This window comes from Rhinoraja longicauda, chromosome 1 (genome assembly GCF_053455715.1).
Source record: "Rhinoraja longicauda isolate Sanriku21f chromosome 1, sRhiLon1.1, whole genome shotgun sequence".
NCBI classification, from domain to species: Eukaryota; Metazoa; Chordata; class Chondrichthyes; order Rajiformes; family Arhynchobatidae; genus Rhinoraja; species Rhinoraja longicauda.
In genome coordinates, this window is record NC_135953.1 from 86,712,909 (window position 1) to 86,739,089 (window position 26,181).

Genomic DNA, 26,181 nt, shown 5'->3' on the forward strand with positions numbered 1-26,181 from the left:
ATGTCAACGCTGACAATTATCTCTTTGTTCTAATTTGGTACGCAACATCCCATTTTATTGGGCACTTTAAGTGCTAGTCTCACTTTTAAAACAAAATTATTTTTAAAGATAATTATTATTTTGCATCAGTAAATTTCAATGTTCACTTTACTAACTGCACCTTTCAAATATAAACCATGAATATCAGGGGAAAAAAAGTTTATTCAGCAAACCACATGGAACTTCTTTTCCCTGCCAGTTATTTTTTCTTACCCCTGTTTTTTTTCGCTAGTGCATCTGCTTGTTCCCACAAGTCATGGCCATGGAGGAAAATGGAGGTGATGTTGACATAGGTGGAGGCCAGCTGATGAATCGCGTGTGGAATGGCAACACTTCCACCATTACTGGCAGATCCTGGCTGGGAGCCTCCAGAGCTGGCAGGGGATGGTGTCTGAGACAGTGGAGAAGGTGTGCCAGTGCTCCTGAACACAAAGAATTGAAATTAAGGCTGATCTCATGTACATACAACCCACAAATATAACAGTTTGTTTATTTGTCAAGCAACTATCATCCCTAAAGTAACTCATATACTTTTAAAAACTGTCATACAGAAGGTTAGAGTATAATAAACTCACAACATAAGACAAGGACTTATCGCACGCACAAGAAAAAGTCACCAAGCAACAACACATTCATGAAGCCCTGTGTCACATTTGCTTCCACATTGCATAACTGCAGCAAGCAGTACAGTTAACAGTCAAGTCAAGTCAAGTCAATTTATTTGTATAGCACATTTAAAAACAACCCACGTTGACCAAAGTGCTGCACATCTGACTAGGAAAAAAAGAAACATACAGTGGCAGGCAGCCAAACACAACGGCGCGGCCATCTTGAACAAAATGTTAATTCAATCACCCACAGTCCAACAATAAAAGCACTAAACAGGCACCCAAATTACCCAACCCCAAAAACCCCCCAAAACACAGTCCAACAATAGAAGCATTAAATAGGCATTCAAATCACACACCCCAAAACCCCCAAGAACACAGTCCAACAATAAAAGCATCAAACAGGCACTCAAACCACCCAACCCCAAAAACACACAAAAAAGAAACATCCATCAAAGAAACATCCATCACAGTGAGTCTCCTCCAGTCCTCTCTCTCCTCACTGTGATGGAAGGCCACAATGTCTTTCCCTTCTCCCGCTGTCCTCGCCCGCAGTCAGGTTGTTGTGGTTGCAGGCCGCACCGGACGGTCCACAGCGGGCCAAGCCCAAGGCGCGTCGCGTCGCAGCCGCTCCCGCAGCCTCCGAAGACGGCCGGCTCCGCCGATGATAAGTCCGATCCGGGGCGGGCGAACACGCTGTCGCTGCCGCTGTTGCTGCACGTCGGGGCGGTCGTGGCTCCCGACATTGAAACCCCCGCCCAGCAGAGAAATATCCCGCGGCCATCTTAGGCCGCGCCGGACGGTGAAATGTCCGCGCCCCAAGCCCCGCGATCCGGGGTGGGCGAACACGCTGCCGCTGCCGGAGCTCCCGATGTCGGAATCCACGCGGCCCGAACCTAAGGCAAGTCGCAGCTGCTCCCGCAGCCTCCGAAGACGGCCGGCTCCGGTGATGGTAAGTCCGATCCACGGACTTGGATGGTAAGTCCGATGGAGGCTGACAGCTCCAGGAGTTGGGCCGATGGTAGGCCGCAGCAGGAACGGAGACACGGCCCAGAAAACAAAGGTCGGGTCTCCGTTCGGAAGGGACACATATTTACAGTGTTAGTTTCCCCCTCCCCTCCACATACACACATAATACACAAACACAAAAACACCACATCACAACTACAATTAAGACAAAAAAAACAACAAAAACACAAAGACAAATGGACCGCAGGTGAGCGGCAGCTGCTAGGGCAGTGCCGCCATTTTGTCTTTTTGTGATAGCAACAGTGATAGCAAGCATGTTATGCACTGGTACATAACGGTCAATGGCATTTTCAATATATCCAGTGTACGGCCAAATCCAAGTAGATGGATTAGTGTTGCTGATGTAGGGAAATATCAGAATATATGACCGTAATGACACATATTTTAGGTAATGCAATATTTAAATTATTGGTCTAAGGGGATAAAGATTGGAGCTGCATGCACTAATTACCTGGCAACACGAGGAGATGAAGCTTGAGCTATCCTGGAAGAACTCTAGAACACAAAACAAATGCTCAATTTTGCTGTGTAAGTTTTGAGATTGGCAACAATACAGTTTATACCCTGGTCCTCACCTCTTCTGAAGGTGCATTGGGATATGATTTCTCAAAAACCAACTAAACTTAACAAGGATGGTAAGCATATTTTGTGCTAGTACATGACAGTCCAACTGTGTACCCAACTGCCTATTTGTTATGTCCCAGCTTAGATACCGAACCTCTGGGACACCTAACAGCAAATCTCAGTCCTGGCCCCAATCTAGCGGATTGGATATTTCCAAATAAGAGTTGACGAGTATCTTAGGAACATGACTTCTCACTGTTTACTCTGTCCTCCCCAACCTAACACTTGACTTAGTGAACACCTCAATGATTGAGATGATCATCGTCCTCATTTGTATGGTGCAGCATCAATTAGTAGATAGGAATCAGGTTAAAGATTTAATTATAAATGACTTAAATAGTTAACTAATATATCTAGGAAAGTGTACATGGTAAAAATAAACTGGTGAGATGTAAAAATGTCGAATAAATGTTGTTCTTCACAGCTTGTGCTTACCTTGAAATGTTCAGTTAAGGTCCTCGAGTACTTCAATGCAGTATCTTTCTTAAATCTGAACATTGCCATTGAGAGCAGAGACTGGCAGCGGATACTGTGAAGTACAAAGTTAAAAGGGTACTTTCACTTTTATTGTTAAGTGTTTTGGGAAGGGTTATTACATTAAGTGCAAGGTGTTACGTACCATAATACTACAAACATTTTTTCTACAGGAGTTGCTGATGAGTCATTGTAGTTTATTAGTTTCAAGATATACCTGTGAGCAAGTTATAAAATGAAAATTATATAAGTATTTGTGGTTAAAATAGTGCTACTTGAAAATGAAAATAAATGTATACCTCAATGAATCTGTCACTTTGCATATTACATGGAAAATATTAATGAGTAAAAGAGATTAAATAGATGATTAAATTGAGACACAAGGGTACTTACTTGATCAGATCCACAGTTTCAGAAAACATGGTGTAAGCAGACTTTGGTGGCTGTGCCTCACTTTCCATTGCTATTCCACTCTCCGCAAAGGACAATGCAGCATCCAAATAGTTGAAAGCTTTCCCAATTTTGTCCAACTAAATTGTGGGGGCAAATAGTCTTGATATTAAAATTTGTCCGATTTACCAACCATGAAATGTTTACTATTCACAAGGGCCAAAAGTTAATTTTACCCTGATGCAAAACTTCATACAAAGATGAGTTATTTTCTAGATTTTATTTTACTTAAAAACTGCACTGGGATAAACTGGGATAAGATTAGATTAAATCGTAAGCTGCAATGATTTTTAAACAGAGCGTTAACACAGGTTACGACCAGAGAATTAAAGATGCACTATTACTTAAAGATACATACATAATTACTGCTCCACAACAAGTTGCAAAGAGGGCACAAGGAGGCTACAAAGGATTGTAGAGCATGCAAAAGTCTGGCAAGGTATGTATAATATGGAATTGCCCATTTTGATAGGAAGAGTACAAAAAGTTTTACTAGCTAAATAGTGAGAGATCACAGACTCCGAAATGCAGCGATCCAGGTGGCAATATTTGCAAAATGCTAGTAAGCTGGTATAGACGGTAGCATATCATCCATACTTTTGTATTAATTTAATCTGAAAATAATTAGCATTCATTTTGAGATGAAATGAATACAAAAGAACGGGTGATAAGCTTCCATTTTATAGTTGAGACCTCAAGCGGTGTACAGTATTGATCTCATTTTAGGAAGATGTTAACTGTTGTAAGCAATTCAGAGACGGTTTAACAATGGCATCCAACACAGGAAAGCGTACCCATTTATCCTTAACCTCTTCTCCAAATATTGCTATTCATCTATTCTATTTAACCCAGCTATAACTGAGCAGTGCCATGCCTGCCTTACAATTATGCTAACCTGTCTGACCTCCTGGTGAGCTCCCAATCCCACATTCTTTCCAACACCCAAGTCGGACTATTCCACCCTGATACTGTCTACCACTACCCACCTCACTGTATCTATTATTGAAACCTTTGTAATTGTCGCTGACACTCCAAAGATTGCTTGGCTAGTTTCCTACCCTCCATGATTTTCAGGTCAGCAAAAGCTTTGATGTTCATGCATGAAGTTATGTTGTTCATCATTACTGTCCTTGTGAGCATAGATTGGTGCCAGGTTACTCCTGTTCTTCTAAATTTAATTTTTAAATTCTGCTATTCAAAATTTGTTATCTATTCTAATAAATTAAGCACAATAATCAATTATCTCACCACAGAAACAGTCAGATCACATACGTCAACTGAGAGCTAGTGCTTTTCTATCTACGTTATCTAGGTTTGATCATATTCAGTGGAACAGTTCCCATTCATCCCAACATTCCTTTCAAAATAATGATCTAATTGCCTTTTAAACACTGTCAAGGAATAAAGGTTTCAAAGGTCTTTTATTGTCACGTGTACCAATTAAGGTACATTGATATTCGAATTACCATACAGCCATGCTAAAAAAAAGCAACAAGACACACAACTACTTAAACGTTAACATTAACATCCACCACAGCGGTTTCCCCACATTCCTCACTGTGATGGAGGGCAATAAAGTACAATCTTCTTCCCTCTTTATTCTTCCGCGGTCGGGGCAGTCAAACCATCCGTCGGGGCAATCGAAGCTCCCGCAGCCGCCGATTGAAGCCCCGCGTTGGGGCGATTGAAGCTCGCGCGTCAGGGCGGTCGACGCTTCTGCGGCTTGGAGCTCCCGAAGTCGATCTCTAACCAGGGACCACGAGCTCCATGACGTTAAAGTCCACAGTTAGATCTCCAGCAAGAGGCTGCTAACTCCTTGATGTTAGGCCGCAATGCGGACGGAGATACGATACAGGGGAAAAAAATAAATCCGCATTTCCGTCGAAGTAAGAGATTTAAAAAGTTTCCCCCACATAAAACAAGCTAAAGAACTCTAACATTTAACACATACTGTTAAAATAAGGAAAGGACAGACTGTTGGCGAGGTCTACTTGCTTAGAAGACCGAGGAGAAAGAGAATGTCGATGAATACTGTCTTAAACTTCTACAGGCACACGGTAGAGCCAAGTAACTGGTTGCTTCTCAGCCTGATTTGGCAACTCGAATGCCCAAGAACAAAGGAAATTCCAAAAAGTGATGAATACTGCCCTGTCCATCACAGGTACAGAACTCCTCACCAAAGGGATCTACAGGAGGCGCCGCCATAAAAAGGCAGCCATCATCATCAAGGACCCACACCACCCCAGCCCTGCTCTCATTTCACTCCTAACCTTGCGAAGAATGTATAGGAGTCTGAGATTGCCTTGACTCTCATGCGTCAAGAACTTGTAAATCCTCCAGATTTACGAACAAGTTCTCTCCAACAACCATCAGGCTTTAAAACATCACAAACCACTAACTATACTATGACGTGTCTTGGTTAAACTAAGGAGTTTGGAGTTTCGGCACTAATATTGGGATTTTTAAATTTATTGATTTTTTAAAATTATGTTACAGGCCAGATATGCTGCTACAAGTGCAAATTTAATTGTTCTACTGTCAAATGCACTCTTGCGAATATGATTTAATTTCCAATTAACAAATACTGATAAGAAAAATTCCTTATCTTTCTTCTCATATTGCAATTATCTCACTGATAGGTGGATTTATTTTTTTGCTGAAATCTACCTTTGTTGCAAACTCATATCGCAAGCGCTTTAAGTAATGATTACAATCCATCCATTTAGTGTATCGATACATAATCAGGGAATAACGTTTAGTGCAAGGTAAAGCCAGCAAAGTACAGTCAAGGATAGTCCAAGGGACATCAAAGACTATCTACGTCTTGGATGTCCCTCAGATTATCCTTGACCGGACTTTGCTGGCTTTATCTTGCACTAAGCATTATCCCCTTATCCAGGCATGTGAGTGAGGTAAAAAAAGAGGAAAAGAGCCGAGCGTACAACGGGGGTCAAAAAATTGGAACATTTAAAAAAAATTACACACAAAATTACCAGTTTCAAGCCTCTTTTAGTGCATTTCAAAGTAAAAACAGACATTACAAAATAATGTGAATATGTCACTGTACACTAATAACATTTAAGTAAATTCGCACATTAATTGATAATCAGCCCAAAAAGGTGGTAATTGGCTTTTCTGCTGTGTTTTATATTTTAACCCTAATTAATTTAGTTATATAATCTCGCACTTAAATTTAATATTTACTCATTACAGTTCCATCACTGATTTTCTGGCACTCTTGGTTCCAGAGCTTTGCTGTTTTATCCAGCAGGCCAAGGAAGTCGACTATGGGGATAGATGTGCTGGCTCCAGCTGGGCTGGAGTTCCAGAGCCCCGGCCGCAGGTTGCAAATTCAACCCACCGATCGACCGTGGGTTGAATTTGCAACCTGCAACGTTTCTTTTTTTTTGATCCGATTTCTCCATTTATTTGGCAAAGTGAAAAACGTGGAAACCATGCAAAAAGCACGGAAAATGGATTTTAAAAACGCGGAAATCCGCAGAAACGCGGAAAATTCACATGCCTGCTTATCATGTATCTATACCCTGTAAATGGATTGATTGTAATCATGGATTGTCTTTCTGGTTAGCACGCAACAAAAAGCTTTTCGCTGTACCTCGGTACACGTGACAATAAACTGAACTGAAGTCCTCAATTGTAACCTACTTCCAATCAGGGTAACATTCCAATGAATTTGCTTCTTCCTCTCCAATGCACATCTTTAAATTGGCTTACTTGTTCAATGCAAGCAGTGAATATGAATGACATTGTAGTTGCATATTTTTGCATGTTCTTATGCTCTAGACTACTAAATTTGACAATGATCCAATCAAATTATGCTTTACATAGTGGAAACTGATGGTTTATTTCCTCAAAAAAAGATGAATTCACTACCAGCAACTTACCATGACATCAGCTTTGTGCTTTATTCTTTTGGCTTCCTGCAAGTGATGTTCTACTGAATATTGCCTTAAACAAAAAGGGTTAGAGGTCACTATGTATGCAGCCAGGTTAGGTTATAGATTATTGCAAGTTTTGGTGCTAGGGAAAAGAATGTATTTAAATGAAAATAAATTACTTGTCTTCAAACTTGAGTATAGGCCTTGTTGGTTTGGAGTTTCCATTCGGGAGGAATTGTTCTGGAATGGTATTACTGGTAGCACCCTGGTAAGACACCTGTGGATAATAATGTTTTAAAGATGTTCATTGTAATCAATTTCATACCACAGGATCATAAAGAAACATTGATCATGTTTATATGCTGACTGAATGAGTAAATGCTTCATATTATATGGCACTCTTCACGTCCTTTGTCCTAACTAGGATTAGGTTTGAAGAAGAGTCTCGACACGAAAAGTCATCCATTCCTTCTCCCCAGAGATGCTGCCTGTGTTACTCCAGCTTTTTGTGTCTATTTTAGGTTTGTTATTGTCAGGTGTAATGAGGTAAGCTTTGCAAAGCTTTGTTTTACATGATATCCAATCAAATCAGATAATAGCAGGCATAAATACAATCTAGTACAGTAGGTGTAGGAAAGGGAAAGATATAGAGAGCAGAATATAGCTGTCGGCATTGCAAAGCATTACTTCCAGAGAAGTTGATTGGATAGCATGCAAACAAAATCTCTAAATTATTTCTAAATTAAACTCTAAACTAAAAGCTTTCATTGTACCTTGGTACACGTGACAAAAATATCACAACCTAAATCTATAAGATTTGCCAGCCATTTTATTGCCCCTTCCCATATTGACCTATCTATCTTTGGCCTCTTCCTGATTGATGCAAACTAGAGGAATAGCACCTCATATTCCGAACGGGTACTCTACAACCCAAATGTATGTGCATTGAACTCTAAAATTTCAGGTAATCTGTACTCCTTCACTTTCTCTTCCCTTCCCTCCAGCCTGGTTCTCTCATCTCGCTCCCCATTTTTCCCTACACTACGCCTATTTCTCTATTTCTCCCCACCCCACGCCCCTCAACCCACTCCCTTTGTGCCACACCCATACATCTCCCACAGGATTCCCTTCCCTCCCTGTCATTCCCATCTGCCAAAATCAAGCTGTTCCGACAGTGGGTTTACAATGGCTACTGGTAACTAATCTCCTTATTCGGTTCCACACTTCATCTTCCTTTCCTATCAGATTACAGAATTTGCTGCTATTGATTCTTCACCTATCACCTCCCCATCCTGTTACTCTTTCCACCTTTCTCTACCGCACACGACTGTTATCTGGCAATCAACCTCTCCTCATGTACCCACCAAACGCATGCTAGTTCTTGCCTTACACCTCCCCACTATACCTTTCTATACTGGCTACATCCTGTTTACTCTTTCAGTCTAGATGAAGATCTTGGCCAAATGTTAACAGTCCATTAAACTCCACAGATACTGCCTGGCCCGCTGAGTTCCTCCAGCAGCACTTTGTTTGACAACGTTTTATGTCTGTGCTAAATTAAAGGTCTCAGGTGGGGCAATACTGCCAGGGTCACTAAAGGTACATTTTGGCACGGGAAGAAACCAGATTTTAAAGACAAGCATTATCTATTAACCATTGATGAGAAGTACAAATCTGAGCAGAACTCTGGGAAATTGTATAGATACTGTTGAAAGTTCTGTAAACTATAGTAGAGAATAAGCCATTGTTAAGAAAGAAAGACACCTTGGAGATACCAATGTGAAAAGCCACTTATCGGAGCAGAAATGAAGGAGTCAGAGAAATATGGAGAATGGAATAGTTTCTTATGGGGATCAGTGGTTGGAGGTGGTAAAATCAAGCTGTAGGAGTCAGTGGGTTTACAATAGATACTGGTAACTAACATACAGTGCCCTCCATAATGTTTGGGACAAGGACCCATTATTTATTTATTTTCCTCTGTACTCCACAATTTGAGATTTGTAATAAAAAAATCACATGTGGTTAAAGTGCACATTGTCAGATTTTAATAAAGGCCATTTTTATACATTTTGGGTTCACCATGTAGAAATTACAGCAGTGTTTATGCATAGTCCCCCCATTTCAGGGCACCATAATGTTTGGGACACAGCAATGTCATGTAAATGAAAGTAGTCATGTTTAATATTTTGTTGCATATCCTTTGCATGCAATGACTATTTGAAGTCTGCGATTCATGGACATCACCAGTTGCTGGGTGTCTTCTCTGGTGATGCTCTGCCAGGCCTGTATTGCAGCCATCTTTAGCTTATGCTTGTTTGGGGGGCTCGTCCCCACGTTTTCTCTTCAGCATATAAAAGGCATGCTCAATTGGGTTCAGATCAGGTGATTTGGTCACTCAAGAGTTGACCATTTTTTAGCTTTGAAAAACTCCTTTGTTGCTCTAGCAGTATGCTTAGGATCATTGTCTCACTGTAGAATGAACTGCTGGCCAATGACCTTTGCGGTATTTGTTTGAACTTGAACAGATAGAATGTGTCTATACACTTCAGAATTCATTATGCTACTATCATCAGCAGTTGTATCATCAATGAAGATAAGTGAGCCAGCATCTTCAGCAGCCATACATGCCCAGGACTTAATACCCCACCACCGTGTTTCACAGATGAGGTGGTATGCTTTGGATCTTGGGCAGTTCCTTCTCTCCTCCACACTTTGCTCTTGCCATCACTCTGCTACAAGTTAATGTTTGTCTCATCTGTCCACAAGACCTTTTTCCAGAACTGTGGTTGCTCTTTTGAAGTACTTCTTGGCAAACTGTAACCTGGCCATCCTATTTTTGCGGCTAACCAGTGGTTTGCATCTTGCAGTGTAGCCTCTGTATTCTGTTCATGAAGTCTTCTGCGGACAGTGGTCATTGACAAATCCACCCTGACCAGAAGAGTGTTTCTGATCTGTCGGACAGGTGCTTGGGGATATTTCTTTATTATAGAGAGAATTCTTCTGTCATCAGCTGTGGAGGTCTTCCTTGGCGTCCTTTGCATTTAGTAAGCTCACCTGTGCTCTTTCTTGTTAATGATGTTCGAAACAGTTGATTTTGGTAAGCCTAAGGTGTGGCTGATGTCTCTAACAGATGTATTCTTGTTTCTCAGTCTCATAATGGCTTCTTTGACTTTCATTTGCACAACTTTGGTCCTCATGTTGATAAACAGCAATGAAAGTTTCCAAATGTGATGGGAAGAATGGAGGAATGACTAGGTGCTGAGAGCTCTCTTATACCTGCATTAAGGAGGCAATTAAACACACCTGAGCAATTACAAACACCTGTGAAGCCATGTGTCCCAAACATTATGGTGCCCTGAAATGGGGGGACTATGTATAAACACAGCTGTAATTTCTACATGGTGAAACCAAAATGTATAAAAAATACCCTTTAATAAAATCTGGTAAATGTGCACTTTAACCACATGTGATTTTTTTCTATTACAAATCTCAAATTCTGGAGTACTGAGGTAAATAAATAAATGATGGGTCTCCAGAACCGTGTTTTGCTCAAGATTCCAGCAACTGCATTTCTTTGTGTCTTCATAACTAACTTTACATTTCTTTACCACAAGCAGAGTTAGTGACCTCACCTTGCTTTTTAAGTGGCCTGACTGTTTATCCTCCATTCTTTTGTGCTTGGAAGGTAACAATCCTGATGCTGAGATATTCATGCTGCTCTTAACCTTAGTATTACTAGCACTCATAGTGGAGACTTGGCTGGAAGAATTACTGGTACTGTCAGGCCGTTTGTGGACAATCTTCGCTAGTTTCTGTGCAGAAGATGGAAGTGGTGGTACAAATGGTTTGTTCTTCTCAGGGAAGCATGTAGTAATTCTGAAAGGAAAGAGTGAAAATAATTGTCTTACAAATCGGAAAACAGAATATGTTTTTGACTCAAACTACCAACAAATATTCAATGCGGTTTCAATGTCAAAAATGCACGTTTAAGGAGTCATAACATTTTTCTAGAATTAAAACACTTTCTAGTAAAGTCTCAAGTATGCTTTTTACTAATCTTTTCAAAGATCAAGGCACAAATGTGAAATGGAGAGAGGGAAGAAAATGCTGAGGGAGAACGAAAGAGGGGGAAGGAAACAGGAGGGATAATGTTGGGAGGGGGGGAAGAGGATGGGTGGTGGGAGATGATGAGGAATGTTAATACTTCAGAAGCTCAAGTGGTAGAGATAAGAAAAACCAAGACAGAAAAGTAATTAGTAGGAGTAGAATACAGGCTTTGCAAGAGCTATATTGTCGAACAGGAGATAAATTAAGAAATAATGGAGGCTTCAGAAAAAGATAGAATTTGAGGCTGATATTTAAAATAAAGCATCTCAACTAAAGGAAATTACAATAGAATCAGGTAGACTGAGCTAAAATGTTGATAGAAAAAAAAAGATTAAAGGATAACACAATAGATCGGCAGTGGCAGACAATTAATAGATTTTTCATAAATCTCAGCAAAGGTATGAGCAGATAGAAAGCAAGGCTCTCTGGGAAGGATGCACAATCCATGACCAATGAAATTTAGTTAAAGAAGATTAAAATATTACTGCCAGGCCAGAGAATTAGGAAATATTTTGAATTTAAAGGTGTCAAAAAATCTATAATTAATAAAGATAATCTATCTTTATCAATGATAGATTTGCAGGCAAGCTAGCAAATAATATAAAAATGATAATAACACTTTATATAGGTACATAAAGTGGAAGGGAGTAGCAATAGTAAACAGGGGTCCCTTAGGGTATGAGATTGGGGGATTTATTCTGGAATTTTATATCGTCCAGGAGGCAGGGCAAACTGCAAATGTAATAGCATGACAGAATAAAATAAGAAGACCAAAAGTGAGAAATTATTGGTTAGTTAGTCAAACCTCTTACACTGGGAAATGCTGGGATTGTGGCAAGACAATGCAGAATCATAAAACAGAGTCAACATGGTTTTATGAAAAGGTATTTGACAAAGTTTCTTGAGTTCGTTGAGGATGTAGAAAACAGTGTCATTAAAAGGAATGAGTAGATGTGGTGGACTGGTTTTCCAGAAGGCATTTGATACCATACCATGCACTGCACAAGAGCACACAAGTTTGGGGTGATATCTTTGCATACATAAATGATTGGCTAACCAGGAGAAAGCATGTCAAAATAAACAAGTTGTTTTTAGATTAGGAATCAGGGACTAGTCGGGTACTACAGCAATAAATGCTGTGGCCTCAACTATGTATGAACTATACTAATGACATGGCCACAGCCCCCTCAGTTGCTTTATCCAACTTTGCTGATGATATAAAGAGACATGGGCTAGCAAGTTGCGAGAAGGGCAGAGTCCACAATGACGTACATATAGGCCTGGGTAAGAAGTTGACATATAGGGTGCAATGTGGAAGTATATGAAGTTATCTATTTTGGAAGGAAGAATGAAACAGTAAAAAATATTATTTAAACAGAGTGATATTACAAAATGTTGCCGCATGAGGGGACCTCAGGGTCTTAATGCATGAAGACAAAGAGCTGGCATGCAGGTAGGGCAAGCAATTAGGAAGATTAATGTAATGTTGGCCTTTGTTTTAATAGATTTCAAGCAAAGTTTTGATACAACTTTGCAGGGTGCTGGTGAGTCTACACTCGCGACTATTCATCCTGTTTTGGTTTTCATATTTAAGGAAGGATGGGCTTACGACACAGGGAAGGTTCACTTGGTTGGATTCCCAAGACAAAAAGAGTGGATTTACAAAGAAAGTTTGTGTTTGTTGGGTCTAGACTCATTTGGACATGAGAAGACTCTGAGGCAAGCTTATTGAGGGGGAATTGACAGGGTGGATGTTGAAATGCTGTTGTCCGTAGTGGGTTTATCTAGAACCATAGGCATGGTTTTAGGATAACTGGATCAGAGATACAGAGAATTTTCTTTTGAGGGTCAAGATCCTCTGCAATTCTCTATCCCAGACAGCTGTGAAGGTGAAGTAATTGACCATGTTCAAGGCAGAGACTGACAGTCATTTGAACTGCAATGAAGTCAAAGGTTATGAGAAAGAGAGCAGGAAAGTGAAGTTGAGTTTAAGGTTAGAGCGGACCATACTCAAGTGATTAATTGACTTGCTCCTGATTTCTTATGTTTGAATGGGCAGAATGGAGGGAGTGGGCACAGGCAGAGCAGTGGTTTTAAGGACAAACACAGAAAATACGTGAGCAGAAGCAGACAGTTCAACATAGTCCCTTCTATATGATTTGCATACATAAAAGCAAATACATTTTATGCCTTACTGATTTGCCAGAATTGAATGTTGAAAATTTTGACTGTAGTTTTGAGAAAGATATTTAAACAGAACCTTTTTACTTAGAATCAAGTATAATTATGTTTCATGAGTTATTAATTGACTTCTTGGCAGTGCAAACGAGAGAGAGAGCAGGTGAAAATAAACTTGCACATCATGAAAATAAACTTGCCACAATGGTGATTGATGATGCCGTCTGTGCAGACTGACGCACACACTCACTGAATACAACTGTTTGAAGATACTGCCAGCCAGTATCAACATTCAACTAAATAATTTTAGATTAAAGAAATGTAAACTTTGTTGAGGTCGCAAATACCAATTTGTTTTCTTTCTGTAAGTCCCACAGAAATGCCCAGAATTTCAGCATTTTTGCACGCTAAACATAGTCATAGCATGCCTGTAGGAAGTAGCAATTTTCACTGTGACTACCGAATCAGCCAGGCCAAATTCAACAGGTGTCTGAAGTGAACTTGTCAACTGTGTTACATTAAATCTCTTCAGCTAATTTTAGAAATTGTGATATTAGATACATACCGCTTATGACTAGAATCCTTATGGCTTGAAGAGGACAACTTATTTTCTTTATCCAACCTTTGCTTCTTACTCTCACTTGCTTCCACGTCAATCTGAAACAAAATATTTTAAAACAAAGCTAAAGTGAAATACAAATTAATACTGACAATCACAATTAAATCTACTGTAGAATTTTTCACCCTCAATTACAAAAACCTGAAGAATCTTCAACACGGGAGCAGCCTAGTTGTTTGACTGGATCAGCATGTGACAACACATCAGCGAATTGCAAACCCAGAATTTGAGAGCATGGGCAAGTTTGATTATTGAAGTGCTAGGTTCTGGACCACATGATCAAAATGGAATGCGTCTCTGGGAATGGAAAATTACACCATCGTATTTCTTCTCCCCTTCTCACACTGTCTATTCTAATCAAAGCAACACAAATATCTCAAGGCAAATCCAGGGACACCATTACCACAGAGAAGCAACTGCAAGGAATGGGAATAAAATCCACATGCAACCACCAGATTAACCATCACTATTTTAGCTTTTCATCACTTCTATTTGTCTAGCCAACAGCTATTTTCTTTTTAAGAATTTCTGCACACCAGTCCTGAACCTTTTTGATGATCAGTTTCATTGTACATCAAAAGGTGAATTCCTGCAAGGCTCTGGGCAGTAAGAGGGCTCCAGGAGAAAAAAGAGAGCTCTTTCAGGGGGCTGGAACAGGCTGCAACATTAACTGTTTCTGTGAACCAAATCCATATTTGGTTGACTCCAAAGGTCTGTCAATAAAAAATATATTAAAAGCAAAATTCTAATTTAAATGTTTTGATAGAAATGTAACAACTATAAGAATGACTAGTTACTTCATCAAAACAATTCAGTTGGTAAAGGCAAGTTCCACCGAGTGACGCCAGCAATGGCTGCCTCGCCAAGTCTGCCTGTCCCTTCTTTCTCTGTTGTTTCATTAGTATGTGTTAAATGTATGTTTTTTGTATTCTTTAGCTTGTTTTATGTGGGGGGTGGGGGGGTTGGGGAAACTTTTTTTTAATCTCTTACCTTGACAGAGATGCGATTTTTTTCCCCGTATCGTATCTCCGTCCGCACTGCGCCCTAACATCGAGGAGCTGGAGGCCTTTGCTGGAAACCAACTTCAGGAGCTCCAACCGCGGGAGCCTGCAGGACTTTGACATCGTGAGCTGGCGATCCCTTTGCTAGGGATCGACCTTTGAGCTCCAACCGCGGGAGCCTGCGGAATTTAACATCGTGGAGCTTACGGTCCCTGCTTAGAGACCAACTTCGGGAGCTCCAAGCCGCAAGAGTTTCGACCGCCCCAACGCGGGGGCTTCGATCGCCCCGACGTGGGGGCTTTGACCGCCGGCTGCGGGAGTTTTGATCGCCCCGACGGATGGTTCCACTGCCCCAACCGTGGGAGAAAAATTTGGGAAGAAGACTAGACTTTATTGCCTTCCATCACAGTGAGGAATGTGGAATCCACTGTGGTGGACGTTTATTTTAACTTTTATGGAGTTGTTTGTCTTGTTTTTTGTAGTATGGCTGTATGCTAATACGGATATCTCTGTGCCTTAATTGGTACACCCGACAATAAAAGACCTTTGAAACCTAAAGGCACGTGGAGTGCTCAAATTACAAACATCAGTTACATTGTCATGATGTAAACAGGAAGAATCAGACCTATCATTCCAGATATCTAATTATTTCCACTGGAATGCATGCTTGGGCATTGAGAGTTTGGTGGATTTGACCTTTCAGTCTTTCATTTTAAAAATAAATTCCTAGATGGAACAGTGAATGCAAATGAAAAATAATACTCAGGCCGAGTAGCAGACCCTGCTATTTTGTCAGAAACTGTACTCCAATGAAACTTGTCACATTTGAGAGGGAATTGGGAGGAGAAAATAAATTATGTTACTTGCATTTTTTTTAAAAACCTTATGCAGAACACGGCTATCGCGGGCAAGAGTTTTCAATAAGAAATGTTCCAAATGTTTACATGGCAGTAAAAGAAAGGCTGGATGTGGGGTGGATGGGGGGGAAAGAAAACTTGCAGCAACTGACAGTTCAACGTATCCAGAGTCTCAGACTTCTAGGTTGTAGAGGTTGCAGTTTTAAGAAGGGCTGCAAGAAAAAAGTGTGGTGAGATGCTGCAAAGGATCTTCTGAATGGCATACATTTGCTCAGATCTTGCTGCATGAAAGCATGGACCCACTTTTGAAGCTGCAAAAAGAATTGAAGATTATGCACACTGTGAAAACCTAATTTTTGAACTTATGATATAAGAAAGATAGTTGATGATGGAACAAAAGATGACTGGGCCTGGTACACTTCCTCAAGGGAAACCTACAAGCACGTCCAGAGGCTAAAGTAACTGCCTTCAATAACCACAGTCATCTTTCTTTATGTAAGATGGACAATAGCTGATGGAAAATGTCATAATACCACTCAGTCAAATATTAATTAAGACAGAAAGCACTAGGAATATTTAGCGGGTCAGACAGGCAACTTCTCTTTCCACAAATAGTCTGACAGATTGAATATTTCCGAGAATTCTGTTTTAAATTCAAATTTCAGATGCTTTGCTTTTCAACTGGTGACCTTTTCCATTTCTTTGCTGGGTGTGGACAAATGGGGTGGAAATTAGTTGGATTTGGTTTGTCTTGTTTTTTTGTGAGCCAATGTACATTGCATCTGTTCAAGGAAGGAATGGTAGTAATTTCAAAGTAAACTAGGCAATTTCAATGTAAATGTCCAAAACCTGACTGATGTCTTGCTAGGCAAAATGCACATTGTAATTGGGTCTTCACTGAAGTTGAACTTGATGTTAACGTACTTGTGGGAGGTTCCACACAAACAGCATTTAATGTCACAAATATCTATGGCAGGGCAGAGTAATGCAACATGTTTGGCATAGTTGTTTGATGTACTAAGGACCAGGCAATTTGCTCCACCAGATAACACTGGGAAGGTGCTGCAGCAAAACAGTCTGCTGAAAATCATATGCATCAAACTTTGATATTCATGCAGACATAAATAAAAGATGAGATGATGTCATGGCTTTAATCATAATGTTGAGGAAATTTAGCCCTATGCAAGACAAGCTAACAAAAGTCCTGACAAGAATGGTGGAATATTGAGTAGGAAAGAACTGCAGATGCTGGTTTAAATCAAAGGTAGACACAAAATGCTGGAGTAAATCAGCGGGACAGGCAGCATCTCTGGAGATTCCTTCTCTCCAGAGATGCTGCCTGCCCTGCTGAGTTATTGCAGCATTTTGTGTCTACCTTTGGTGGAATATTGACCCACCTTCTGGCCCAATAGCCAATTAGCCCATTAGGCCTGTCATAAGAATAGGAATAAATTGCTTTTTATTAATGGAAGGAAGAAAAATGCAGAATGGAAAAACTCACCCCATGTTTTCTCTTGGTCTTGCTTCCTTTGCTTTCTTTCAAACCTTCCTTATTCTTCTGGCTGGTATGTTCTGTTGCACAATTCTTAGGTAGTTTGCCCTCTTTGCCAGATGGTGATGGAATTCTTGAGAGCAAGCTTAAATCGATTTTTACCACTAATGGACAGTTAACTGTGCTCTCTCTTATTGTAGGTGACAATCCTCCAACTCCCGCGGTCGACAAAACCTGATCCTTGAGAATGTTGGCCTTCGTTTGATTGACAGGTTTACTCGGTTTAGTCCTACTTTCCGTTGCGGTGGCTTTCCTAGTACTACCACCATTTTCTTCTTTGACCTTACCAGCAGGTTTGTTAACGTTGCTGTGAATTTCCTCCCCAATCTGGCCGCCAAATTTGTTGTTGTTGGTCCTGGTTACCTGCTTATCATTATTAGCAGGTTGAAAGTGGGTAGTCCTGTTTACATCTTTCATCCCAGTGGCAAGCTTGCCAATGTTTGTCTCATTTCCATTCCTGACCTCAGCAGATTTATGGTAGGTAGTCCTGCTTACCTCTTTTGCCAATTGACTGATGTTAGCTTCAATTTCATCGTTTTCTTGTCCCTGAGGTACAAGCGCAGCAGAAGGTAGATTACAATTGGATGGTAGCTGATCTTTGTTGGAACATAGGTCTGAAGGTAGAGAGCTTTTATCTGTAAACTCCATGCATTTGGGAGCATTCTGGGTAGGACTCTTGTGCTTTTTCTTTTCAGTTTCCCTTTTCTCATTTGACCGCTGCCCAACTTTTACTTTTACTATGGCCTGTTCTATGCACAACTGGTTTTTACCACCATATTTGTTGGCTTCATTTTCTTGGTTTTCTTCAGGCACAGGTTTATGAGGTTGCTTTTCACCACTAGTTTGTCGTTGATCATTGCTACTGTGCAAGGCAGGGGATTTCTGATGTTTACCTCTGCTTGGGGAAGATTCCTTTGCAGTTTTTTTCTCTCTATTGGAGTCCGTATCATCATGAACCTCATTTGCATCAGATCTCTGGCTGTCCAGGGAAATGTGCCCATTTGATGACTCACTGTGGCTCTTGGAAGGCACGGCAGACTGGCCGACATTCAGCCAATTATCAAGTTGCCATTTATTTGCTGGTGAAGGATCAGGCTGCAATAGAGGCCAGAACATGAAACAAATCAACTGTAATATACGTGTCAAACATGCACAAGCAGATTCAGAATGGGTACGAAGAATATTGCTCAGATTGGGAATATTTCAAATTACGGCTTTTAGTTTAGTTTAGAGATACAGTGTGGAAACAGACCCTTCGGCCCACCCAGTCCATGCCGACCAGTGATCCCTGCACATGAAAACTGTCCTACACACGCTAGGGACAATTTACAATTTTACCAAGCCAATTAACCTACAAACTTGTACGTCTTTGGAGCAAGGGATGAAACCGGAGCTCCCGCAGAAAACCCACGCAGTTCACAGGGAGAATGCACAAACGCCACACAGACAGCATCCATAGTCAGGATCAAACCCGGGTCACTGGCGCTGTAAGGCAGCAACTCTACCGCTGTGCCACCATGCCACCCTACTTGCTGCAAAAGTTTATCAATCCCATCTCTAGTATTGTACTAGAACTTCAATCCAAACATACACTGCAAATGAGCACCCATTTTCAAGTGTTGAACACAAAAGTTTATGAAAAGTTTTGGCTCCTGTTTTGATAAGGTTGCATTGTGGTTACTCAATGTCAAGGTTGACATTGCTCTATCAATATTACTGGAGTTTGATGTTTGGTATATCTGATCTGTTTGTATATCATGCAAAAAAAAAAAGCTGAAGTGGAGGAGAAAAATAATCAGTGGTGAAAACCCAGAGAAATTAAAGATGCAATGAACAAAAATGTCCTACCATAATCAGGCATTTGGAAGCATCACATATGGCTTCAGTGATGACTTTCTAATGATGATGATGATGATGAAATATGACAGTGTCCAAAGAAAGACAATAAACTGACCTTGAAACCTTGAAGACATCTTTGTACATCAATGCTCATATGGGTCCTACCCTTTACTGCATACAGCAAGTTCATAATTTATTGTAAATACATTTCTTTATGCATCTTCTATGAAGCAATTTCAACAAAAATAACAAATATTTCAAGTCAGATGCAGTAACTACCCTTAGATTCCAATACTATTTACAGAATTGCAGAATAGTGACTGCATGGAGGGAGGCCATTTAGTCCATCAAGTCAAGTTCCAAGAGACTACAGATGATAGACCATGGAGTAAAAAACAAACTGCTGGAGAAACTCGGTGATATGTGCATCATTTGTGGGATGTCCCTAAAGGTTGACAATTCCTTTGTTCCCCCACAGATACTGCTCGATCCGACAGCACTTTGCTTTTGGCCCATCGTGTCTGGATTTTATGTAATCTTTTTCTTTTTAGATACCTATCTAGTTCACTTTCGAGTTCTACAATGAAGCCATCTACACCAGAGCGATGCATTTCAGACCATTTATTTAAAAATGTCTTTCCTCAGTCTTTTCCACTCTTTTGGCTATCCCTGTTCAATGTTTCCCAACTCTTCCTGCTCCTAACTAGCAGAAGGAACAGAAGCTTAAAAGTGCGCACCACCAGATTAGAGAACAGCATCTTCCCCGCTGTTTTCAGTCTTCTGAAAGGTTCTTTCATAAGCCAGGGTACTATCTGATTCATTGCTATCACATTTCAGACACAGGACTTGCTGTCTATGAAAATGATGTGCTACAATGCTGAGAACTATATTCTGCATTCCGTATCCTCCCCCTTGCTCTATCAATATTACTGGAGTTTGACTTGACTGTATTAATGTTTGGTATATCTGATCTGTTTGTATATCATGCAAAAAAAAGCTTTTCACTGTACCTCGGTACACGTAACAATAATAAACCTAAACCTAGATTGGTATTGATCTACATCAGTATATTTGCCAGAGTGTATTAAATTAACTGGAACAAAGAAAATGATGGGAACAAGCGACAGTGGATGCTGGAATCTTGTGCAAAAAATAAAGTGCTGCAGTAGTTTGGTGGAACAGGCAGCAACTGCGAAGGAAATGGACAGACAGTGTTTCATGTCAACGAAGAGTCCCTACCCAAAATGTCATCTGACCATTCCCTCCACAAATGCTGCCTGACCCGCAGACTTTGGCCAGCACTTTGTGTTTTGAGCAGGATGGGAATGCCAATCCCCACGCTTGGTCTGCATTCAACTGATGACTTTTGCTTAGGAATCATTTTAGTCGAGCTTTCAAATAATTTTAAAAGCACGATGCCCAGAAATAGTGACAATACTCCAGCAGTGGCTGGGCAGAGGTTTCATGAAGCTTCATTATGACTCTTTTACACTTGACTTTTATAGGGTCTTATTTTAACCACTTTCTCACCCTACCCTTCCACTTTCAACAAATTGCGTACATATCTCTCCAAGCCAATACAGTGGCACAGCTAGTTGCTTTACAGTTCCAGTGAATTCAGTTCAACCCTGACCTCTAGTGCTGTCACAACAGCAAGGGTTTCCTCCTCATGCTCCAGGTTCCTCCCACACCCCAAACATGTGATTTGGAAGGTTAATTGGCTACTAGTGGTTAGTTAGATGAGTTGTAAAATCTAGGGGAGGGTAATAGAAATGTGAGGAGAACAAAAGTAGGTGAATATAGGATAAGCAAATGCTTGATGGTTGGCATGGATTTGGTGGGCTGAAGGGTCTAATTTCCTGTTCCAACACTATATCTGTTCTTGAATCCCTTTTGGAATTAATTTGACTAGTTCATATGGTGGTCTCATTCTTCCAACCAAAAAGTCACCCTTCCAGCAATTCAAAATTAAATTTCATCTGCTACCTATTCACCCTTTCTACCAGCATGTCCGAACCTCATTGAAGTCAATGACGGTCCTCCTCAAATTCACCATAACAAATTTTATTTAATCTGCAAATCTACCCTGTAGACTCAAGTACAAATCATTCTAAAGAACTGACATCTGGGGAATTCCACGACACACTTTCCCCGACTGAGGAAAAACAACTTTTTACCACTGTTTAAAATTATATAGGAGCTTTTCCATGCATGCTGCAACAACTTATTTAATTGCTTTCAACGTTGATGATGTCGATTATGTAGCACCTTATCAAACACCTTTGCAAGTCCATACCAAATTAAACATATTTCCCATATCCACATTTTCAGGTAAATGTTTGAAAAATTCTCAAGTTAGTTAGAAAGTAAAATTAAACAAAAATCACATTTTGGATGAGTGAGTTTGAACAGTGGCATCTACCAAGGGCATAGCATGTAGATTGCACAAAGTCTGGAGCATAATTATGGAATTTATTGGCTAAAATGTTAGTCCTTTAAAGTCCATCCTTCAAGCTATGCCTGACAGGCATGAAACATCAGAGAGCAGAATACTAGTGATCTCTCTGGTCACCAATGCTCTACTGGAAAGTTCAATCACATCCAGGAAGCCCAAGGCATCAGCAGCCGATGGTTTTCAGGGGAATGCAGATGGGGAGTAATATATGTATCAGCATTTGGGGTGAGAAAATGTATCAGGCTGCCAAGGATGATTCTTAGTAAGAGCCCGATTAAATTTCCAGAGTGGTGCAAAATAACTTGGCATTGGTTGTGATAGGATTCTTCTCGAGGGAAAGGATTGGGTTGGGAAGGGGGCAAGGAGATAAATCAATTTTTAATTGCATAAAAATGTTAAAGATAATGTTTTATGACTGTAATTTCTAGTTAATTCTCCTTACCTTTTCATTGCCACTCCCATGCATTTCAGTTCAAAATAAATCAAAGGCTCAAAAATAAACATTCATTTTCCAATATACAGTTTACAGCCTGTCATACCTCAGGAGTGGGAGCCCTTGATGCTCCTTCACTGTCTGTAGAGGTGCTTTCACTCTCTGAATCAGAGCCAGATGAATTCCCAGATTCACTTAAGTTGTTTAAGCCACCACTGGAATGTCTTGATAAAATATTATCACTCTGAGGCAGCAAGGAAGCACTAAAAATTTAAGTCAGAGAGGCAACATGTAGTTTTAAATGTTTTTTCGGTCCATACAAAATCACAGAAAAATAATTAACCTGCAGCTATTCAAGTACTAATGAATTAACCTGCACTTTCATTAATTATGACATGATTCTAGTTACATAAAATCAATTCTGTAAGTTTATTTGTTTACAATATTATTTTTTAAAATTGCAACTTTAGCTATCACTTTGTTTAATATAACATTTGAGTATTGTGCATCAGGTGGTGAATGCCAGGGTAAAACAAAGCACTCCAACAACCATGCTTGCTGATTTCATCTCAGAACTAATTTTAAGCTACAGTGCCCTCCATAATGTTTGGGACAAAGACCCATCATTATTTATTTGCCTCTGTACTCCACAATTTGAGATTTGTATTAGAAAAAAAATCACGTGGTTAAAGTGTACATTGTAAGATTTTATTAAAGGCCTGTTTTATACATTTTGGTTTCACCATGTAGAAATTACAGCAGTGTTTATACATAGTCCCCCCATTTCAGGACACCATAATGTTTGGGACACATGGCTTCACAGGTGTTTGTAATTGCTCAGGTGTGATGCAGGTATCAGATAGCTCTCAGCACCTAGTCTTTCCTCCAGTCTTCCCATCACCTTTGGAAACTTTTATTGCTGTTTATCAACATGAGGACCAAAGTTGTGTCAATGAAAGTCAAAGAAGCCATTATGAGACTGAGAAACACAAATAAAACTGTTAGAGACATCAACCAAACCGTAGGCTTACCAAAATCAACTGTTTGGAACATCATTAAGAAGAAAGAGAGCATTGGTGAGCCTACTAATCGCAAAGGGACTGGCAAGCCAAGGAAGACCTCCACAGCTGATGACAGAAGAACTCTCTATAATAATGAAAAATCCCCAAACACCTGTCCGACAGATCAGAAACACTCTTCAAGAGTCAGGTGTGGATTTGTCAATGACCACTGTCCACAGAAGACTTCATGAACAGAAATACAGAGGCTGCACTGCAAGATACAAACCACTGGTTAGCCGCAAAAATACAATGGCCAGGTTAGTTTGCCAAGAAGTACTTAAAAGAGCAACCACAGTTCTGGTAGATGAGACGAAGATTAACATATCAGAGTGATGGCACGAGAAAAGTATGGAGGAGAGAAGGAACTGCTCAAGATCCAAAGCATACCACCTCATCTGTGAAACATGGTGGTGGGGGTGTTATGGCCTGGGCATGCATGGCTGTTGAAGATACTGGCTCACTTATCTTCATTGATGATACAACTGCTGATGGTAGTAGCATAATGAATTGTGAAGTGTATAGACACATCCTATCTGCTCAAGTTCAAACAAATGCCTCAAAACTCATTGGCCGGCGGTTCATTCTACAGCAAGACAATGATCCCAAACATACTGCTAAAGCAATAAAGGAGTTTTTCCAAAGCTAAACAATGGTCAATTCTTGAGTGGCCAAGTCAATCACTTGATCTGAACCCAATTGAGCATGCCAGTTATATACTGAAGCGAAAACTGAAGGGGACTAACCCCCAAAACAAGTATAAGCTCAATATGGCTGCAATACAGGCCTGGCAGAGCACCACAGAGAAGACACCCAGCAACTGGTGATGTCCATGAATCACAGACTTCAAGCAGTCATGCATGCAAAGATATGCAACCAAATACTAAACATGACTATTTTCATTTACATGACAATGCTGTGTCCCAAACATTATGGTGCCCTTAAATGGGGGGACGATGTATAAACACTGCTGTAATTTCCACATGGTGAAACCAAAATGTATAAAAATGGTCAATATTAAAATCTGACAACTGCACTTTAGCCACGTGATGTTTTTCTATTACAAATCTCAAATTGTGGAGTACAGAGGTAAATAAATAAATGATGGGTCTTTGTCCCAAACATTATGGAGGGCACTGTAGATGTCTCACAACCACACTGCAAGTACCTTATTCGATTAGAATACTCAAAATGCATAACAGGCAGTTTAACTAGTAACTAGTAGAGTGGATAAGGGAGAACCAGTCGATGTGTTATATCTGGACTTTCAGAAGGCCTTCGACAAGGTCCCACATAGGAGATTGGTGTACAAACTTAAAGCACACGGTATTGAGTGTTCAGTGTTGAGGTGGATAGAAAATTGGTTGGCGGACAGGAAGCAAAGAGTAGGAATAAACGGGTCCTTTTCGGAATGGCAGGCAGTGACTAGTGGGGTACCGCAAGGCTCAGTGCTGGGACCCCAGTTATTTACAGTGTATATTAATGATTTGGACGAGGGAATTGAATGCAACATCTCTAAGTTTGCGGATGACACGAAGCTGGGTGGCAGTGTTAGCTGCGAGGAGGATGCTAGGAGGCTGCAGAGTGACTTGGATAGATTAGGCGAGTGGGCAAATGCATGGCAGATGCAATATAATGTGGATAAATGTGAGGTTATCCACTTTGGCGGCAAGAACAGGAAAGCAGAGTATTACCTGAATGGTGACCGATTGGGAAAAGGGGAGATGCAACGTGACCTGGGTGTCATGGTGCACCAGTCATTGAAAGCAAGCATGCAGGTGCAGCAGGCAGTGAAGAAAGCGAATGGTATGTTGGCATTCATAGCAAGAGGATTTGAGTTTAGGAGCAGGGAGGTTCTGCTGCAGTTGTACAGGGCCTTGGTGAGACCGCACCTGGAGTATTGTGTGCAGTTTTGGTCTCCTAACCTGAGGAAAGATGTTCTTGCCTTAGAGGGAGTACAGAGAAGGTTCACCAGATTGATCCCTGGGATGGCGGGACTTACATATGAGGAAAGACTGGATAGACTGGGCTTGTACTCGCTGGAATTTAGAAGACTGAGGGGGGATCTTATAGAAACATATAAAATTCTTAAGGGGTTGGAGAGGCTAGATGCAGGAAGATTGTTCCCGATGTTGGGGGAGTCCAGAACCAGGGGTCACAGCTTAAGGATAAGGGGGAAGTCTTTTAGGACCGAGATGAGAAAACATTTCTTCACACAGAGAGTGGTGAGTCTGTGGAATTCTCTGCCACAGAAGGTAGTTGAGGCCAGTTCATTGGCTATATTTAAGAGGGAGTTAGATGTGGCCCTTTTTGCTAAAGGGATCAGGGGGTATGGAGAGAAGGCAGGTACAGGCTACTGAGCTGAATGATCAGCCATGATCATATTGAATGGCGGTGCAGGCTCGAAGGACCGAATGGCCTACTCCTGCACCTATTTTCTATGTTTCTATGTTTCTAACCCAACTTTTCTATTATGGCAATTATAATAACATGCATTACATCGTAGATTTTTTAATTTTCAATTGTGGACAATCCTTTATCGGACTTCAATAGTTTTGCTGTTTTAATTGACTTATGCTCGATATGTCAATTTACCAGATCGGAAATTTAGTTAGCAAAGGTAATAGCTAATAGAAGACTTATTTTTACACTTATTTTTAAAATTCAGGAGCAGCCGAAGGTAGTTGAGGCAGAAACTACAACAATGTTTAAAAGACATTTGGATAGAGACATGGATAGAAATTGTAGTGGGATATGGGCCAAACACGAACAGGTGGGACTAATGTAGAGGAGCATCTTGGTCAGCCTAGGCAAGCTGGGCTGGGGCCTGTTTTTGTGCTGTATAACTCTAGGTCTACTGGCAAGGTCAATGAGGAGTTTGTGGTTCATTGAATAAAAGCCAGAATCATCCACTTAACAAAAAGATGAAATTGTCACATTTCAAAACAGGCATTATTTT

At 40.5% G+C, this 26,181-nt stretch overlaps 1 protein-coding gene across 4 annotated transcripts in view; it reads right to left on the reverse strand.

The window, feature by feature from the left end:
* Window positions 1-26,181, reverse strand: part of LOC144594939 (AF4/FMR2 family member 1-like) — a 132,568-nt gene that overhangs the window by 5,495 nt on the left and 100,892 nt on the right. For 3 of the 4 annotated variants that reach the window (XM_078401894.1, XM_078401886.1, XM_078401878.1), the window contains exons 10-20: window positions 22,271-22,427; window positions 17,387-18,532; window positions 13,974-14,065; window positions 10,756-10,999; window positions 7,303-7,400; window positions 7,130-7,193; window positions 3,168-3,304; window positions 2,920-2,991; window positions 2,736-2,829; window positions 2,128-2,171; window positions 253-461 (exon numbers count right to left, since the gene is read on the reverse strand). In XM_078401894.1, coding sequence (XP_078258020.1) covers window positions 253-461; window positions 2,128-2,171; window positions 2,736-2,829; window positions 2,920-2,991; window positions 3,168-3,304; window positions 7,130-7,193; window positions 7,303-7,400; window positions 10,756-10,999; window positions 13,974-14,065; window positions 17,387-18,532; window positions 22,271-22,427 — 2,357 coding nt within the window. The remainder of the gene's footprint in view (window positions 1-252; window positions 462-2,127; window positions 2,172-2,735; window positions 2,830-2,919; window positions 2,992-3,167; window positions 3,305-7,129; window positions 7,194-7,302; window positions 7,401-10,755; window positions 11,000-13,973; window positions 14,066-17,386; window positions 18,533-22,270; window positions 22,428-26,181) is intronic. The other variant, XM_078401902.1, reaches the window with a different exon arrangement.